The 21,307-nt window shown below is 40.9% G+C and overlaps 1 protein-coding gene across 3 annotated transcripts in view; it reads right to left on the bottom strand.

The window, feature by feature from the left end:
* Positions 1-21,035, bottom strand: part of rab28 (RAB28, member RAS oncogene family) — an 84,339-nt gene extending 63,304 nt beyond the window's left edge. Inside the window, exons 1-4 of one of the 3 annotated variants that reach the window (XM_051954925.1) lie at positions 20,589-21,035; positions 14,543-14,639; positions 11,533-11,621; positions 9,382-9,511 (exon numbers count right to left, since the gene is read on the bottom strand). In XM_051954925.1, coding sequence (XP_051810885.1) covers positions 9,382-9,511; positions 11,533-11,621; positions 14,543-14,639; positions 20,589-20,663 — 391 coding nt within the window. In that variant the 5' untranslated portion in view covers positions 20,664-21,035. The remainder of the gene's footprint in view (positions 1-9,381; positions 9,512-11,532; positions 11,622-14,542; positions 14,640-20,588) is intronic. The other 2 variants (XM_051954924.1, XM_051954923.1) reach the window with 2 other exon arrangements.
* Positions 21,036-21,307: the final 272 nt, after the last annotated feature.

The following is a 21,307-nucleotide window of genomic DNA, read 5'->3' as shown; positions in this document are numbered from 1 at the left end:
TGTTTTCAGGAGTCGCAGGATAGATTTGATATAGAGAAAAAATATTCCTTTAAATATCTTCAAATCAGAAGCTTCATACAGAAATATCAGAATAATGTTCTAACAAAACCTACTCAATCGACTTTAGAAGAGATGATGACAAAAGATAGTCGGAAAAAAGACATAATATCACGCATTTATAATGTCATGATATCTAAAATGTCAGAAGATTCATACAGCAGATTTAAAGCTTGGAAGGAGGATTTGTCATTAGTGTTGTCAGAGGAAGATTGGAGAGATGCATGCAACTTGACACATTCCACATCTATTAATACACGTCTCAGATTAATACAGTTCAAATGGTTAATGAGAATTTATGTAACGCCAGTAGATCTTAATAGGTATGATCGGAATTGTCCTGATGTGTGTCCAAAATGTAATGAATTCAGAGGAACACTGGTTCATTGTATGTGGTATTGTAAAAACATTGTGCTGTTCTGGGAAGGAATAAGAAGTGAAATTGAGAAAGTAATTGCTAAAAACATTGTGTTGGACCCTAGACTGTTCTTATTTGGTTTATACCCAGAAAAACATATATATACAAAAGGTGAAAGAGTATTTATAGATATAAGCCTGTTAAATGCGAAGAGATGCATTTCGTTATGTTGGAAGATGATCCATGGGCCTGCGTTGCGTCAGTGGAGACAACAGATGTTGTCTACCCTCCCACTAGAAAGGATTACCTATGTGCTGAAGGGCAGACAAAAAATTTTTGAGAGTGTCTGGGTACCTTTTATGTTATATGTTAAGGATATTGAAGTGTGAGAGATGACGTAGTAGGTTGCTTTGTACTCGTTTCTGTAAAAGGGCATGTTGTTGTGTTTACGAACCTGTTCATTGTTATATTTGTTTCTTAAAATTTAAAATTAAATAAAAAAGATTTTTTTGGGGAAAAAAACACTGACATTTCTTGTATTTACTTAAACCAATCACAGTCATCATGGGCAGGGCCAAGTAACAGATCCAGCTTTAGTGTTCCCTCAAGATAGTGATGGAAGGAATTGCTGTGGAACATTTGCATGCAGGGAGAGGAGCTCTGAATAAAATTGATAATCCTCAGGACAAAAAACTTATGGTACAATCCAAATCCTCTGCAAAACTTTAAATTTTTAATGCAATAGGTTGCTAGCCTAAAGTTGGTTGTTGTTGTTGTTTCCATAACAAAGAAAACAGCAACACGCAGAAGGACATCCAGTGAGTGGACTAATAGTACAGTAATAGCAATATTTCCCAACCTCTGCCAGACAGGTTTGCTAACATTAGCCACTATGAATGCCATGGAGACCTCTGCTTTTTCTCCTTTTAAAACACTCCGACTTTAAGCGGAAAATCCACACCAGAACCAAAAAGTTACTGGCAAAGTCCCTTCCCAACATACCATATTGTTATTCTCACTGATAGAGCAACTGGCCAAAAGTGGACAATGTGATAATTCAAGGATGGATTCTAGGAGTTCACCTTCACATGTTGCCAAGGCAAAACAATAAGCTAATAGGTCTACGTTGGCTAACCAGCCCGAAATCCTACACTGCACTGTGTAATCCTCAGTGGGCTTTTTAAAACCATGCTGTGATAACAGAGACACCTACTTACTGTTCTACTCAGTCGGCTGCTGGGGACCAATTGGAACAGTTTATCCAGCGAGCAACAGCCAGAGAATAGGCTTGACATAACACAGTTAATTGCCGGCAGCCTCGTTTTAAACTAAACAGCAGTTGGTGCGTCAGGGAGTGTGAGGGTTGAGGGTGGAATGTGTGAACTGTGTGTGTGTCTATGTGTCTGTGTGTGTGGTAGTAATGGTCGGGCGTGTGTGTTGTCAGAGACTTGGGGCTCTGAGGGGTCATATCCCATTAAGTGAAAGTTACAGGGTTGAGCCTAATCAACCCCAGGGGAGAACCTATCACTTCCAACATTACCTCACACTATGCCTTTAAGACCCTGTTAAGAGGTTTTGCTTAGTTTCCCCTCAATGACGGCCATGAATCGATTCAGACTGTATAGCGAGGGCAAGGATTATCGAACCAAGTCCAGCTCCTAATGAAATGACTTACAACCGTCTGGGCAAATTGTTCACTATGCACCACTGAATTTAAAAACATCCCAGGACTATTCTGTAGCTCTAACTTTTAATAGGGTTTTGTGAGTCTCAGCTGTTGCTTTAACATTGAACTGCCAAAAGAACAACGTGGTTCATATGTTCTGAGCATCTTTTGAGAACCCACAGCAACTTTTTACTTGAACCCATCTGCACGTTTACACGTGTTGGTCTTTGTATAATATAGCATATTAAGTGTAACAGGTGAAGTGAATGACACTGATAATCTCATTATAATGCAATTTTCTGCTGGGAAACTTTGGCTCCCGGGATTAGTGTGGATGCTATTTTGAGATGTACCACCCACCTCAGCATTGTTGCATATCAAGCACACTCCTTAAGAGCAACAGCTCTCTCCCAACAGGACTATGCCTCCAGCCACATCACAAAAACTGCTCAGGAATGGCTCAAGGAACACAACCATGAGTCCGAGGAGCTGACCCAGCCTCCAGACTCCCCAGATACCAATCCAATTGAGCATTTTCACGATGTACTGGAAGAGGCTTGACCCATCCAGGACACAAGAATCTGGTGCCAGTGTGTCAGTGCCAGACATCACAGGACAACTCCAGAGGTTGACAGGCAGGAGACATATGCACTATGTGGCAGGCGGTCTTTAATGTTGTGGCTGATTGGTGTAGAATTCTGCTTTGAATACCAGAGTTGGCTGGTCATCTTGTCCAAAAGTCGATTGGCCATGAGCGTGTGACACTAATATCACAAACATCTCACCACCAACTTCTGGAAAAAAGTCACATAAATAAACAATTACAAATAAAGAAACCAACCCTTATACACTTAAAAATGTCAGTGAATACTAAAACGGCAGGAGTCTGCAAAAGCAGCATAATATTTTTTTCCTTAAAGCCCGATAGTGAACAAGTAACATTAATTGCAAGTGGCATTTTATTTACCTATAAATTTTGTGGTACAAGATATAGGGAAAGTGTAAAAAGTCTGTAAAAGTATAATAAATCATTCTGCATGATGTCTGATTGAATTAGACACCGATTTAACTTTCACAGCACAAGTGGCTAATAAAACAGAATGACTAGTGGAATTTATGTGAAGCATTTAAAAGATTGGGTCCAACTGGTTTACATGACTCAAACTCAACTAATAAAAACGGAGGGTTTTAAAATATGATGGCCGTGATAATTCGGTACCTGCACAACATGTGTGGAACGTAATTATTAAGTGCAAACAATAACTAGTTTTCCCCTTTAAAAGAGTACTGGCTTGTCCCTAGTTGTTTTTTTTTCTCTCTCTCATTAATGCAGTAGAATACTGAAGTGTCACAGAAGAAGCTGTGTTCTTTACTCTTTGGACACTGCGCAGTCATTCAGAAGTAACAGCACTCTTGCACATTTCATTTGACTTTAACAGTGAAGATACTGTTTATAGTTGGCAATGGTTATTTTCTAAAGACCGGAAGATCTAAATTTAGCTTAGAAGTATGTAAAGCTAAAATGTCTTGCAGTATTACTTTGGGCCTAACAGTCCCATATGTATAGATGAGGAAAACATAATTCCATCGTCAGTGTGGTTGCACAATATTTCGGCAATGTAATACTGATTGTGAATATTGTATAACTCAATCCAAAACTGTGATAGAATAATTAGTAATAATTATCAGTATAATGAAGTTTGAAGGTAAGTTATTAATATGACTTTTCTGAGTGAGTACAGACAGTTGAAGTGCTGTTAGTAGCCGGGTGTTGTCGAGGTGAGCGGGGCCCGTGCAGGAGTCCTCGGGGGAATCCTGACAGAGACAGAGCGCTCTTTGTGCAGCGGCGCCCCTGCCCCGGTGGCCTGAAACGGGCCAAGACCGTCAGGGGACTCGCTTTCCACTAGGTCAGAAGTGTTCTGTCGACAGCTCATTGATCACAGCTCATCTTGTCATTTGATCGTTCTCCATGAAACGCTGTGTGGACACACACACACATGCAAACAGACACACTCGTATACACACGCATGCATTCGCACTTCAAAACATAATCAGATACTCCACAGCGGCTGGTAAAACAATGTGGTCTTCCTCTCCAGTCGGGGAATGTAAAACAGAGAGTGTCCAGCAGTAGCTCTGCAGGCTGGAGTGCCATGCTGTCACTGCTACAGTAAAACATGGGGCCGAGTGCCGTGCAGGCTGGGTTAATGGGCTCCCAGGACTCGTGAAAAGCGAACAAAAGGCCCAGTTCTGAGCCGACCGCACAAGGCGCTGTCCGGGGTTTCACTGGCCATGTCCTCCGAGTTCTCCTGTCGCTGTTAAACTAAGTGGACTTTTATGGGAGGGCAGTAATACATGCCTCTGTGAGCCGGCAGCATAACTTTGAGCTATAATAATTATACAGAGCACAGGGGAGCCTTAGTAATTGTATGTGTCGCATCACTGTAACTCTATTCATAATTATAAAGTCTTCCTATGGGCAATGATGCGTTAGACCGGCCTACAACTGCAACTTCAAGCTATAGCCGTGAACCGTATCATGGAAAGAGAGTTCTGCTCATGACTGCCTGAATAAACATCGTTCAAGTTAGGACCTGAAACTGGAGCAGGGTGCAAAGGCTGTGATGTAATATTTCACGCCACAAAAAAGTAGATTTTGTAAAAAAGGAAGGGAAAGATATGTTGATATTTCACCTACATTTACAATATATCCCTGTGGATCGACATCAATTGGTTATTTACCAAATCCTGTGTCAGCAAGGCCTCTTCCAGGAATTCCTCCATATCAATGTTGTGGAGCAGCGAAGAAATAAAGTATAGGCTGAGTGTGATGAGGGTTCCAGGCTGCACTCCGGTCAGGTGGCTAAGCTGTGCTGTGCAACTCAAATGGCCCATGACTTACCACACAAGAAGGTATTCGAAGACTGATCATCTAGTGCATGTGCAACAATATTTGCTTTATGGATGGCTAAAATGAATGAGGACTTTCCATGTTTCAACAGGCATGAGAGTCAAGAGAGATGAGTGCAGGGACCAGAGCTGGGTCAAAAGCTGTTACAATTAAGTCTTATTTACTTCATTTCGGAAGGAGCGCAAGATTAACACTTGTTGCGTAGCTCCGTGTGGGAGAGGCCACTAGACTAAACCTAAACAAATTCTCAAAAGAGTTTCTTAATCACTGGTGGACACACATCTCAGCATCTGCAGTTGTAATTTTATACTGACGTATAGGTTACAGTGTCATAAGGCTGTAATTCTTCATTACAGCTTCAACTCTCTGCATCTGTGCCTTATAACCTGAATCTCTATTTCCCATCTTTTCCAGACTTAAACAGACAGCAAACTAGCCAGTGCGGTTACTGAGACAATTTGATACACACATGTAGTCTGACCCTTTCCTTTAAATAAAATGTGAAGAGAAACAGGAAACACTAGATTTGCTGTAAACTGTAAACATTCCAGATCTCTATCCAACCATACACCATGCCTTACTAGAACTATATACTGTACTGTATATATAATGTTGTACAGCGTCGAACCTGTGGCCGTGCTACCCACAGTGCAAAACAGACACTGCTGACGTGTTCATCCCTCCTATCTGGGGAGGGGTGAGGGTGCTGGGGTAAGAGCACTGGGCTTTTGTCCCACCACATGTCTATTGTGGCTAAACCTTTCCCCTGGGGGCAATTAAGACCTTTTAGTTTGTTGTAAGAGGACCTAAGTACGAGTGGGTTGAGCCAGGAAAAACATTTTTGAGCTAAACCAAAAACAGAAGCGCATTGAGCTCCTCTGCACTCCTGGACTTCTGAGCATCTCTCTATTAAGAAATGTGCAGGCCTACACTGAACAGACAGGAACTGTGGCAGCTTTACAGGGGCAGGGAGGTGACAGGGGTGAGAGAGCTGGGGAGGGGAAGGTTTCAACTCCACCCGAGGCCTAGCCAAGAGGGCAAACAACTCAAGACCAACAATGTTGGTGGCAAGGACATGCTTCAGGAGAATCAAGAGTTAGAGGAGATCCACGTTTCGCTTTAACTTTCACATGGCTGGATGGAAAACTGGGGAGAGAGAAGTGCAACGGGTAACGGTATGCGGTGAGATCTGCCGTAGCGTGCAGAAAGCAAACACATGCATGTTGTTTAACACAACAGAGATACTGAGCCAATGAAAAGACATTACTGTAAGTAAAGGCAGCTACAGCAGAGGTGTTAGTCTACACATGTGAGAGATAAGCATTAAGAGGAGGTGTAAGTGTGTGATTGAAAGAGTCAGTGTTTGCACAGAGATGAAAATGAATGCACAAGTATGTTTGAGAGATGGGCCAAGATAGGGGCTTGGAGAAGAAATAAAAGAGGAAAAAGAAACAGAGCAGAAGAGACAGGCAGGTAAGACATAAATGAGTGTATGAATTCTCTTCATGCGGGGACCTTATCTCCCTGCAGAAGGGGACATTTCCCATGGCAGGCTTGAGTGGAACGGCAGTGAACAGTGTTAGAACCTCTGAGCAAAAACCCATGAGTGATGAGGAGAGGTTAAGAGAACTGAACCCATTTAAGTCACCCAAATAAGGGCTGTACAAGCCCATGATGGATGTTTGGGAGTTCCTGAGGGAAAGAGCACTGGCAATGGGAAGGGTGATGGGTGGAGAGCGAGCAGGGGTCCTGCGATCCCCACTTAATAAAAACAAATTGGTTTGATAAACGACACAAGCTTAATGTCTACAAAGAAATATGTGCACTAATTTTAAATAGCAACATGAGCCATTCTATGACAATGGCTGTCCCTTTCAATGATATGTGTATATAACTGCACATAAAAAGATGCAACATATGGATTCCGGCTGCTGACAATGAGCTCCAGATTTTATATCAGTGACTTCAGACAACCCCGATCTAAAACCCAAATAGTCACTAACAGGCCAAATGCAGCTGAAGCAAAGAGCAACAGAATTTATCATTTGGAGTCCTTTCAAAACACACAGCACTTATTACTCTACTAAAAAATGAAACACTCAAGTGGTGGCGGGGATGACTGCGCAACAAGCCAACATCTGTCCTGAGAGGGTCCTGTGTACCATACGGTATTACATGAGGCTGCGCTGTAATAAACAGTTATAGTATGTTTAGACAGACCAAGGGCTTTGCATTCTTCCATTACCTATGTGTTCCCAGAAACTCCACAAGTGTGTCGCTTTGCCCAAGTGCATGTCTGTGTGTGCATGTGCCTGCAAATGTATAAATAATTGTGTGCATGTATGTGTGCCCTCAATAAAATATTTCATTGGCTTCCTCTCTGAATTGTTACAAGTGGTGCCATTATTTAACACAAGGCTCTGGGCAGCATGTAAAGGGCATGGGGGTGCAACATACTGGTACCTAACAAGCACACTTAACCCCAGCCGGCCACGGCTAAGCCAAAGAAAGGAAAGGCTGTTCCCCAGCAGTGACATGGCACAGGAGGGCAGTCAGGCCAGAGTAAGGAGAGGAGGGGACAGCATCATTAATGAACCCGTCTGGTCCAGTGGCTCAATTACCGTACACTGGGTAAAGAAGACAGTGTTCAAATTAAACTAGAAGGTAGGCACAGGGTAATTCTAGAAATGTAAGCTCAATGTATACGGTAGAACACGGACTGTTCATAATCCAAACAGAGTTCAATTTGATTGGACCCTCCATGCAATGTGAATACTGTAACAGGTCTTTTACACACAGAAAAAAAACTTTCAGCTGTGCACATATAATTGTTTCTCCTGTAACAACTTAAGTACCATACTAGTATGGACATGACATCCACATCCAGTGTTCACCTTAAGTTTATCTAAGTGGAAACACTAAAAATGTTTGAGTGGTGAAACACCACAATCTCCCCTAAGACAAGCCCTCACAGAGACATAAATCTGTAGTGTTTTTATAAGCTCCTTGTTATGTCTGTACTTCTATTTCGGTTGTCACAAACATGCTGCCTCACTCAGTTCAACATCATGGGAACCATTTAAAAGAAATCTAAACTCCGCTCCCAAAAGAATGCTGCGGATTCAGATGCTCAGCTTATTGTCTGTGTGTGCCAAAGATTTTAAGTTAAAGAAAAATATTGTAATACTTGAACATGTTAGAAGCAAAGTGGATAGACAAAGAGTAAAACAGAATGTATGTGTGGACATTTCCAGCCAGATATCTAGACTAGCTCGCTTCAAGCACCCTGAAAAGAAAAAAAGAGTCCATGGCAGGGTTCAGGGATTCATAAAGTCTTGGAAGGTAATTGATTGCTCCTAGTGGGGCAATCTGTGTGGGATTTTGTTTTTCTTTTTTCAGCCTGTAGGAACAGAAAAAACACACATGGACCATTCTCAGCAATAGAGCCATTAGACCAGAGAGTGACTTCGCGAGTGGGGGTGGGGTGAGGAAGCTGACAGCGGGATGTACCTACTTAAATATTACAGTACACACACTAACCGACACATCCAAAACCTAGCCTAAATACAGCGGCGCCCACTGTTAAAGCCGAGGCATTAGAAGATGCAACGGATGCAAAGACGAGAGAATCTGTTCTAGACAGGCGAATTAAACCGTGACCTATGGTCCCCGTTGACTAACATTAGCAAGCTTTCTGTGTGCAGGCACCACTCTGTTGACCGTTCATCATCGCCGGGGAAGGTGGACAGTCACCATTACACACACACACACTGACGCCTCACTTTACAATAACACAGCGGCAGCCATGACTCCACATCTGTCAAGGGGATGTTTAAAAAGAGTCATCATTATTGGTCTTTATTTTAGAGATGGGGGGATGGGTGCAGGCTGATAGGAGAATAGCCGTCTGGTTAACGTCCAGTTCCTCACCTTAACCAGCTCCTCGGGACAGGAGAGCATGCTCAGACTGGGGTGGGGGCAGATGGGTATACTGACTGAGAGGGAGAGGCAGATAAGCGGTAACCTGGGTCCATTGCTCCAGAGATATTAAATCATTGTCAGTCACTCCCAAGAGTTCACAAACATCAGCATTCCCATCGCTCTAAACCCTCACTCTCTTATCAGCTCTCTTATCACACCAATCAGTTATCTGGGGCTCTAACAAACACGTCTGCTACCATCAAACACTCACTCCTCCATGCACAAACACAGACACGCAAAGTGAAAAATGCATCGGGGTGAAATTAATAGATAAATACTCAGTCCAGCAAATACGAAATAACCCAGCTTCTACCTTCACACAACTGATTTTTTAAAACCACTGAAATGATTCTTACATGCAAGGAACTCATGTCTGTTTGTGCAGTTCTATATATGTGTAATACTCACTTTTGTTGCCTACCAAGGACACAACAGGCTGAATATCAGCCTCCTCATTGGCCTTCTTGACCATGTTGAACCAATCCTCCAGATTTTCGAAGCTCTGGTAGTTGGTGATATCGTACACTAGAAGAACGCCCTGCAGTGGAAAAAGACAAGACAAACAGTGTTAATGTTTTTACACTCTTATTTGAGTTTACACTCATCCACAGGGAGATCATGGATATGAACGCATCATATTCACTCATATTAATGATTAAGATTGAATGAGAAAGGGAACAGTAGGTGGCACTGCTCCTCTTAGAATAGGGGACAGACTCACAGAGAATGGGACATGTTTTCTCACTCAGACTTAACCTTAGGTAAGTTCAGTACTGTTATGATTTCAGACTGCCGATTCATCTGGATCTGTTCCAAAACGAAGACAATGTTTTGCACATAAATCATTTTTAAGCACACTATAAATTCACTGCAGAACAGAGGTCAGGTTTGGTTATATACTGTCTAAGCGGATGAATGAAAGCTGTCTGCTTAGAAACATTTTTCTCCTCCCTTTACCACCGTATGCACGACAGAAACAGTCATGCAATAATACCAGAGCCTTGTTTGAGCAAACACTTAGGTCAGAAGGAGTTGTTTGCATGAACACATAAATTAATGAAAAAGTAAACAGATACAAGAGCTGTTGGCATAATTCAAGACAAATAATGACATAGCTCAAATATCTGCTGTCACTACCTCAGCTTTTGCCGTTTCTAAAGGACTGGAAATGAACATGAGCCAAAGTAAATGTCTCTACGTTTACTGCATGATGCAACACGACCGAACGGGTGTCTGTTGCTTTTTGTTCGACAGACACACACTGTCACAACACGCAAGGTCGGTGACGACAGCTTACGCCTCTGACAATTACTGCGAGCCTCTCTGAACAGCCATGATTGATTACAGGACGCACAGTGCTGAACAATGGGTGTGAAAGCTCCATACAGCGCTAACGACAAACTTTCTAAGCAAAGTGTTGTAATGTGGCAATGATGTATGACATTTTGATTGTCAAGGACAAAGATGGTAAAGGAAAGGCTGCAGACATGATGATAAATACACTGTTGGTGCTCAGCTTATAGCAGGCCTCAGAAAATGCCACAAAAAAAAAGCAACATTCACCAAATCAAGTAGCTTCATGGCCTGAAAAAATATCAAAATAATGTTTGTCTAGCTTCTAGAGATAATTATGACTGCAGTGTGTTTTCCTGTTGCTAATATATTGTGACAAACTTTCCTGCCTGTGCCTAAATGTTCGCTCTTGTGGTGCAGCATCGATCTCAAGTTAGCTTTTAAGTAGGCTTTCTCCGAGAGGCATTTTGGACGTGACAGATAGCACTCATCTATAGCAACACGACTACCTGTGGACAGTTACGTTGCTGCCGTAAGTGCAGACGAGTACAAATTGCAGTATTTGTATAGAGCTCAGCTGTATTTTTAATCAACACAATGTTATTTTTTTCACTAGAAGAGCTTTAAATGAAAGGTGAACGTAAATAGATCATTTGGTAACTTTTTTTTTCTTTCAGTTCTGTCATGCATGCCCTAAATACTAACAAATTTTCAATGTTTTGCATTTACAATGCAATTACAAATTAGCTGTTTTTCAATGTACATGTTTAGGAACATCATTTTAAAAATATTTGTATTACTCATAGTGCTGACCTACATTATTATCAACATTTTGTTTAGTTTGAGACAAACCATCCAACTCTGTAAAAAGTAGAGATACGCTGATTTTTAAGCTCCATTGACCCGCTACACTCACTGTGAATCCGCATGACAGTTTATTATGATTTGACTCCACAGGGAGGGAGTGGCAGACTCTGAATAAAGCTGCTGAAGCTGTAACAACAAGCATGAACAGAGTCACCAATGCATGGCTATTAGGGAACTGAAAACTAATTCTTCCTTTGCTTCCTCTGACTTCTTCACCACTGTCTATATATTTGATCTGTACATTTTCAAATCTATAAATCCTCCCTGAGGCTGATAGCCAAAGTCACAGTAGTCAGGTTCATGTTGGTGGACTGAAGTTCAACTAGACATGCTTATATGTTTGTAAGGCAGAATGAAAAGTAGCCATAAATGATTTAGTATGAATGTGTGTGTACTTACATGAGCTCCGTATACATATTTATCCAGCATTTTCCCTCCTAATGTTTGGCCTCCAATGTCCCACACCTGCAGGGTCACATTCAAATTGCCTGCAGTAGAGAGAAGAGACAGAAATACCTCTAGTATCAAAAAAGATTGACATTTAAAAGACAAAAACGCTTACATCTCTGAAAAGGGAAAATAGAGGTTTCAGACTTTAGAGTCTGTTTCTTTTCTTTAAAACGCTTTTTTCAGAATATCGGTTAAATGAGAAGAAAACTAAATGAGCAACAAAGTGATAACGCAGCAATTTATGAATTTCCATTATGGATATTTTTGTCTTTTTTATTCATTAACTTGTTTGTTTTGACAAAGTTCAAAATCATGTGGAAATAACGGGTCAGCTGTAACTAGAGCCTGTGTTTTCGGTGAACGATTTCTATAATAAAAGTCAACCTTGTTGATATACATAATGGAAACAATAAATCAGCGATTAATCTTTCATGCTAAGCACTCTTGAACTGGCAGGTCACCTACACCCCACATCCAAGAATATCCAGCCCAGAGATTGAGGGGAATGAATAGGTACGCTTACCCTCTAATTTAAACATTCTCAATACCCTGGCAGTAAAAAAAAATGACTTCTTATTAGCCTGGGAAGAGCTGTTTGCATTGTGCCATATCCTGCCAAGTAAGGAAAGTGAAGAGAATTATGTGCTGTTAAGGAAAATAGCAATAATTAAACACAAAATAAGAGGAAAAGAAGACTGTTGTCTTTATGCCTGTGGAAAGAGAACGAAGGAGAGAGAGAGAGAAAGAAGGGTACAAAAACCAAATCCAAATAAATATTTTCTTCCTCTGGAAAATGAAAGGGGTGGTTAAAAAAAAAAGCTCCAAAAAGTGGAGGAGGGAGGACCAGACAGCGAGGAGTTTATGTTGGTGTGATGAAGGCCTGTGCTGGGCTCGAGCAGCCACGGGGAGCAGAGCATACACTGTGGACACGGCTGGACGACTCAACCCCTTCATAAGTCCCCTTTTTAAAGCGAAGGAAGGAAACGCTGAGGTTCACAGTCACTACATCCAGACTATACAGTGTCAATGTAAAGCTACATTGAGGAGTGCAATGAATAACGACTCCTTGGTGTCATAAAGAGCCATCCCCACCCATCCACCAATGCTCAGACACCAGCTTTGTTTGTGTTTCAGAGATTCATGCCGACTCAGCAGTGCTAACATTTTTCTGCCTACGTTTTGTAAAAAGTAGAAACTGCAACTAAACCAACGAAAGTGATAACAAGGTCAGTAAAAAAAGGGGCATATTAATAATATCACTGTCTTCCTAGCGTGACATGAAGTTGATGCAGTCCAACTGCTTCTGAAAGTTACAGTTTGACAGAATTTATCAAGTAAATTTCACCTCGAGTCAATCCCCTTCACCGCCTGTACCTCATTGGTTTGGCAGGGACATCTGGAAGAGGTATTGTTATAAAAAGCACACACAGAGGAGGCTGTTGTGTGCCAGTCGGCCTCGCCTCACCTCTCCCTGCGTTGGAAAATGTACATTAAGTTTGACAAGCTGGGCCTTCATGGTGAGAGGGGCCAGCGCTGGCTATAGGCTACTCTCCCTCCTGCTGCAAAAGACCCTTACAGCCCCATAGAGACCCAGAGAACCACATAACCTCTCCAATACAAGGCAGGGTGGGGGTCCTAAAGAAGTTTGGGACCACCCAGCTCGCAGAGCCACCCTCCTCTTCATCAGCTCATCAACACCCAATTCCCCAGAAAATGGGCCATTTAACAAGTTCGGAATTGGACCCAGTGTTGTTGCTGCCCCACTGATACAGACATATGTAAACTGTATTTAAACACAGCTTACAGTTTAACACTGAAACGATCAGAGATTATTTCAGGAAAGAAACCTACTGGAAAGAGAAGTCGCACGTTTAACAGCATTTGTTCGAGTTTGTATTAAGGAGCTGAGCCCAGCCTGTGCTTATGGTTGGCTCCTTTCATCCTGACTCCACCACAACATTTTTGGGGGTTTAGTTCTCCTAAGTCTCATAAGCTGAAACTGACACAAAATCAAAATAGAATCCTTGAGCCAACTCACAAATCAGCATAACTTTTACTTTTAGCACTTAATTTGCCCTTGCTTAATGTTGTTTTATTAGTAATGAAAGAATGGAGCCACTTTGCAGATTTCTGGAGCTTAGGCTTTGGCAGAGTTTAAGAAATGCCATTTAAAATGCTGAAAATCCCCATTTCACATGGTAGGAAGTAAAAATGGAGTGCTTTCGTCTAAATATAGCATTAGTCAATAAACATTTATTTTACAGATCTAAGGGGGAAACAGAGTGTGGCTTTATTTCTGCGGGTTCCACATAAACAAACAACAACATCAACGTTTTATGTGGTGCAGGACAAAGATCAGTTGATCTCGGAGATCAACGATATAGGTATAAAATGTTAATATATTTACTCTGTACTGTGCCCACAGAATTATGAGCAAGACTCGCCTGTTTGGACATAACCTGTCCATTGGCCTTGTAGAGTTAAAAAAAAAATGCGGCTGCTGGCTCTGGAGAGAAGGACTTTCAGAGTGAATAAGCCTGAGAAGTGGCAGACACTCTACAATGAGGCGCTACCAGAAAAGACACATTCAGTCCCTGAGTTATCATGCAGAATAAACTCTGCCTGGCAACAGCAGGACAAGAAAATATGAGAAGTAAAAACATGAATAGGACGGTGAACAGCAGCCGTCTTTGTTAGATTTCAACTAATAAACCTTTCTGTTAATATTCTTTTTACAGTGATAATTTTAAGTAAACACAACATCCAAAAACTGAAGGTTAATAAACAGTATTACAACCACTAACAATTAAGCTTGTCTTTCTGTTTTAGTAAATTAATAGCCTCAGCATTTTATTCAGTTTACAAGTCTGCAGTGTACCAATACGTGCTTGTGCAACACACCTCGGTGCTGCGTCTCTGAACAAGCAAGCACTCCCAAAAGATTATGAAGGTGTCTCACCTGGAAGGCTTATTCTCTTCAGAAAGAAATCCAGGCCGATGGTTTGTTTGTACTGCTTCCCAAAGGCCTCCTGTGCAAACCTGGTGGCGAGTGATGTCTGAAACAGAGTTACAAAAGAAGAGACGAGGAGAATGAGTGCTGAACACCTAAGCAGCTATCAGCACATCTAAAAAATACACCATGTAAGGTGGTTAAGTGTTTTAAAAAGAGCATCTCAGGATAAAGGAGAAACTTTATTTCGGTGTATATTATTTATCTAATATTGTATTTATATGTATCAGCACCAAGTTAAAATCACAGCATAACCCAAGGCGAAATACAAGATGCTGCAAAACTCCTTCCAGAGAAAATGTGCTGTATATTAAAGAACTTCCTGAAAAAGTGATATTCAGTGGTGAGCAGAAGCAGAAAAACTTTGATTTCATTTACACTGACCAAATGCCAAACTAAGCATTTTACACTATTTCATTTTCTAATATTTCTAAAAATACAAAGGTATAATTTATCACACCACAACACTTCTATGTGATTCTTTTCCACAATACCGTGTGCAGCTGCAGCTTTTAGGAAATGTAAGCCTAAAGCCCATGCTGCAGGACATTAGTTTCACCACTCAAATCCATTTCAAGCACATTCAGAAACTTCATGATTGATTAGAAAGGTCGCTGATGTAATTGTCCGCCTCCTCTGCTGTCTCACTACTCCGCTTCGAGTGTCACAGTGAAAATCGATGTGAATTACAAAAACAGGTGCCGGGCTATGTGTCATGTCTCCGGACTGCAGACCTAATAATTGCCACAAATTATAAAACCTCCATCACTGTCACTGTTGTGTTTGAGGAGGAAAAAAATAGCATGTTAGGGGCTCTCCTGAAGTCCATGGGAATTCATCGTGCAGGCCTGACATGCCAAGTTTAATTCATTTTGATGGATGAGGATAGGAAAAAAAATGAAGTGCTGAATGTCTATTAGCTATCTTTAGAGCAGTATGCTTACATAAACACAACAGAAAAGTAAAGCAATCGGATTCCCTGAGTGTTCATGTGGGAGCAAATGCATTTTAATGTGGTATTTGACAATCACTGAGGGTTAGAGGATTTAAAACTAAATTCTTTCTTTCAATCCTCTAAGCTTTCACTTGAGTCTGTGCCCTTATCTACCTCCATTCATTCTCAGGAGGTTTAGGTTTAGCCAAATAATGTTTCAAATAAGACAGGATTGCTTTCGAATTACTCCTGAGTAGACACGATGTAATATGAATAGGATAATCCATATCATGTTTTATCCAAATCCTGTTGAAGTAAACAGCATTCTGATTCTGTCACTACTTCTAATATAAAATATTTCATGCTAAGCTTAGCTTGGTGTTTTAAATGTAATCTTTTAATTAAACCTATTAAATCAGTAACTCTGACCTTTGCCAAAAGCTGTCCTAATTAAAATTTCTCTGGAACATTTATCCACCTAATTCTCTGAAAGTTCACTAATATACAGACTTTTTTTAATCTCAGCCCGTGGAGCATGTCACAGGCTCAAGAGTGACTGAGAAATTACTCGAGGTGACTGATGCAACAAGGAGAAAATCGGCCATTTAAGTAGCCCAAACAATCACTGACAACATAGGAATAACAAGCTCGGACAGCAAAAATTTATTCCACATGCTCACGTTGGCCTTGTCGGCCATTTGTCTTGGCATTCCAGTAGCTTTGGCTTTCCTCCCTCAACGTAGTCCTTTTTTTCCACCGTACAATTGGAACTAACCAGCGAATGTAAAAGCTGGCGTAATCCTGACACTCCAACAGAGAACAGTACAGGGTCACCAGTGATACCAATGCCGGGAAATGGGGGAAGTTCTACTGAAACAAGAAACTGGGAGAGAGGGAAAAAATATGGCAAGCTGACTGTGAGCATGTGATGTAACTCAAACGAGGGAGGCAGTGCATTTTTACAGCATGGTATCAAAACTGGCTCCTTATTATCCTTTAACAGCAAAAAAGAAGTTTGACTGCAAAGCACATTTCTGGGATGTAGTGTCTATTAATGTACTTGGCCTGCACCTAAAGCTCCTTTTTACCCTATGGGTCAGAGAACAGCAAATATTGAGGGAAACTGAGAGGCTTGTAACTCAGGTTGAAAAATAGACCTGTGTGTAAGTTAGGCCCTGTGCCTTAAGAGCCTGGCTAAATGTGAGACTCCATATTTTAAAAACATCTCGCTCAGGTGGACAAGCCTTCCCACATCTCCCTGTATTTCTGAATGGACAACCGACCACAAGCACAAATACCAGCGAAAATGCTGTCCAAGAAAAACTGATCCGATTGCAATTTGCTCAGCAAATTGACATTAATAAGGGGGGAAACGGCATTCAAGATGTCAGTCAGTGGTGCCTACTCAAAATGGGGGGTAGGGCTGCTGTTTTCGGCCCAAAACAGACAAGCAGGTAAGTCATTCAGACAGTGACGAGCTGACACCTGGCAGCAGTGTGAGGAGGGTTATTAATGTAGCGTATCTACTGGGAACTGAGTTGTGTGTGTTCTCTGCACACACACACCCCCACCGCCCCCCTAAAAGAAAATGCCGACTTTCCAGAATGAGAACATTCATTTTTCTCATTGGGTCTCACTATTACTGCTACATTCATTTTCTTTCTCCCAGAGGATAGAGAGATTAGTTAGGAAAGGGGATGTGTAGCTGAAAAGCACTTGACATCCCTGCCTTGCGTTCGCATTCATTCGGGGATTGGAGATGCAGTGAAGAAGAAACATAGCTGAATTGTCATGACAACCTCCTTGCTTTGCTGCAAATTATTGTTTGCTTTCACGAGGAAAAATTCCGCAGATGTTGATATAAGTTAGGCCTTTTTATTCCCAGTCTTTAAAATGATTGTAATGAATATGATCCAGTCCAGTAGTTTTGAAAAGGAACAGGGACTAACATCAGTCCTAAAGCTTGTGTGGATATATTCAAGAGAGACAATTGCACTGAGAAAACTATTCTGTCCACCGTTCAAACATCTATAAAACAAAGTCTTCATGTGTGACTCCCTTCCAACTGTTAGTTTATTCTATCAATTGAGAAAACAGCAACATTTCTCATATGGGCTGCCCAGATGTAATTTTCTTAAATGCAGCCTCACTATGGAGCCAAATGCAATGAGAAGTATACTGATGGAAAACAACCGCCAGCTGCAAGAGCCAGGCTAAGGAAACTGTAGCCTTTATCTACTCTGTATAATGCCACATAGTGCAGTGGTTTAACCCACTGAGCAGCAGCAGCCCTGAAGTGTAACACAATCCTGTTGAAGCAATTAAGCAATTTGACTGAAACGAACTAAAAAGGGACATTTTAAGTTGATGTGTTTTACTGAAACATGTAACTTTTCTGTGTTGTGTTTAAGTCCTTAAGCCTGCATGGGTTTCATACTAATATGTTCAAGCATGCACTTTTGGAAGAGTAATTAACTGGCAGATAAATGCAGAAATAGCTACTATTCGTTCACAGTGAGCTTATGATCTCAGTTATAATAAAACACACGGGCAGGCTATGCTCAGTAGTACATGCTGTGAGGATTAAGGACTGGGTTGACTTAATAGGTTTAGAACAATGGATTTGTGTCAGATTTAAATCCAATATTCTATCTCTGAGAGAGGAACAAAACTGCACTTGTCCATCAGTTTGTAAAATACAAGCATCTGGATTTTCAAGACTGATTCAAAATTAATAAAATGCTGATTACAAAGGTATTGTTTCCTGCAGTCCACACTACAGGACAACTTTTAGATTAAATACACATTGGAATTAAGACAAAGAGCTTCCTCTGAACTGCACAATTGATAACAGGTTGTCTCCTTATTGAAGCCTAATTTAAAGAAGCTGCATTTAGATTTCAACAACAACATTCAGCTACAGGGTTGTTCCTGTCCTCTAAGTCTTTTATCTAATGTTTAGAGGTTTTTCCCCATATTTTCTAAAGTATATAAAATGTTAATGCACATTTCAACAGTTTAGGGGGACTTAAAGGCTTGAGGTTAGAGACTTACATCTTAAATTGAGTCCTTAAATAAACTTATTAGAGTTTCAGTATATTATTTCTGCTAAAAATGTGTTAGTTCTTAATTCAGCACCATTCATTACTTTTACACAAAGAAAACAGTAACTCAGCTAGAGTAAAGGTAAGGTGCAGCAATGCAGTGCAAAGTTTATAGCCCACTTTTAGCATCTTTTTGCTTTCATGCGTCTCATTTAAAACTATACTGACATCCAGTGAGATGCTCTTTTCAATTTTCAATCTTCTTAACATCTTTCTAACATCTGGAATTTTTTCCCTCATTTCTTTGTGTGACAACAAATCAGCTCGTTGAGTAGCAGTTATTCCAACAGAATAGGACACAGTAAAAAATTGCAAAAGCTTCAATTTATCTGAAAAGACGATCGAAATGCAAACAATTATTTTATGAAAACCAGTAGTTACACATAATAATCATGACTGACATCATGATAATTTTGACATTTTTAAAGCTGTATAATCCATCTGTGTCTCTCCAGTTGTCATTAATAACCCTGTAAAGTATTTTACAGTTCAGCTAAGCAGTGAAAAAACAGTGGTTGTAATTAAGCTGATGTTGTTACAACCAATATATCTTTGGAGCTTTTAGTGTGTGGATTAAACAGAACAACACAAATAAAGATGTCACCTTGGATTAGGGCTGAATGATATTAGGATGTGATTTGCGATTCGATTTGCTTTACAATCTTTTAAAGCCAAGCTTAAGTTTAATAATAGCAGTGTAATACATTTAAAATGTGACTGAGCAACATCACATGAGAAAGCAGCAAAACTGTGACTCTCACACAAAGAGACAATAATTTATAAAACCACTGACATTAAAACAACAGTTTTAATCGCTTTAGATAATTCTCTAGCACTGACACGGCACTGTGTAGAATGGTCTGGATGCACCTCATCATCATTCTGCTACAGACAGGGAAAAACTCTGGCATGTTTGTATTTTCTCCACAGTAATCTGGAGTGGGGCAAAGAACATTAAGGTGGGAATTTGTTTCAATGAACATTTGCTTGCAGGGAGATGAGGTGAGCACTGTATTTTAAATGAATAATTCACTGAAGAAAAAGAATAGCAGGGCAGCTTTGTTGCACAAGTCTAACCTGCAGAACTTGGAAATTTTCATTGTGATAACTTGCTGTGCTGAGGTTGTTTTTGATTCTCCATGGTGAATGAAACCTGGAAAATGAGAATATGTAGATGGTGGAAGCAGAGGAGAAAGCTGCAGAGAATGCATTGTCAAAGGCATGCTTATGTCCGTGGTCCACATCCAGTGAGTCAGACTTTAATAGTTTTAACCCTGAGTTGCATGCACTGCATGATCTTCATTCTTAATTGCAGCTTTTGTGATTTGCTAATTGCATTGTTATAAAATCGTGATAGCAGTTTGAAATCAATCAATTGTTCAGCTTTACCTTACACTTTATAATCTCAACTGAGAAGATATGTCAGATGAATGAAAATCAAACTGATGAAATAATCATCAGCAGTAGCTCTAAAAAGAACTTTGATAAAAGTAATTAAAATACAAATACACAAACAGAAACCCCAAGCAAATTTATTTCAGTTTTGTCAACACTGTAGAAGCCAACAGGGTCCCAATTTAGTGTGGATTTTTCCTTTAAACGTCTGCTACAGGAGACAAAGAAAACCGGTACACTGTGAGGTAAAAGGTAAAAAATGACTAAAATGTTTTGCCTGTCCGTGCTATGACCCTAAACGACAGCTCTGATGTGAGCTCTCCTCCGGAGTTTTGTCCTGTTGCGTTGTTTTTAGCTCCTAGCCAACTGAGCTACATTAGCGTCGGTCGCCATGGTGACTGGTAGGACCGTGCGGTGTCAGCAGTAGCACCGTAAAGAGCAGATACCGACCAAACCGTTGTGAAAAACACACCGTCAGTGTGTGAATGCCGCACCTGAGGGTCTGTCCTCTTCACTAACGGTGTGTTTGCGGAAGTTATGTGCGTGTCTGTCGTGGTCTCACCTTCCCACACGCTCCGTCTCCAATCACTACAATTTTAAGCTGCTTGTCCTGGCTGTCCTCCTCCGAGTCCGACATGACGCTAAAATGTACCCAAACCGTACCAGTGTGTGAAACCGAAGCACTAGAAAGCAGCCACAGGTCGCTGAGTGTAGCTACGAGGCTAATCACAGATGGATTAGACGAGCGTTGAGTGGGCACACAGACGCCATTTTGACTCCACTACCGCTAGCTGCTGCTTTGCTCGGCAGGATCCACTCACACACTGCCGCCTCCACGAACACCGGGGTCTTTTTTCGGTTACAGCGAGGATAACGGCGACTGAAAGATAAGCCGGAGGCCACGGTTTGGCATTTCAGACAGTTAATATTTCAAGCGTCGCAAAGAAACTCGCTGTCTTGGCAAAAAAAAGAGCAGAAATAGAAACTGGACCACCGGCGTGTGTGGTTGAGTCCTGTGTGTGACGCGTTGCCGTTGTCATGGTAACAGAGGTCAAAGTGCACGTATGAAGACATTAAAAGGATAGATAGATAGATAGATACTCTCCAATAAAATATTTAGACCCTATATATATATATATATATATATATATATATATATATATATAAACAATCTTTATGAGTCATGACAACTATTAAGAAAAAAAGTTCAACCAAAAAATGTAGAAAGTTAGGGAAATTACGTTTTACTCCATAATCAAAGGTGTTTTTAATGACCTGTCT

This window comes from Acanthochromis polyacanthus, chromosome 10 (genome assembly GCF_021347895.1).
Source record: "Acanthochromis polyacanthus isolate Apoly-LR-REF ecotype Palm Island chromosome 10, KAUST_Apoly_ChrSc, whole genome shotgun sequence".
Lineage (NCBI taxonomy): Eukaryota > Metazoa > Chordata > Actinopteri > Pomacentridae > Acanthochromis > Acanthochromis polyacanthus.
This window is presented reverse-complemented; position numbering and strand designations above follow the sequence as displayed.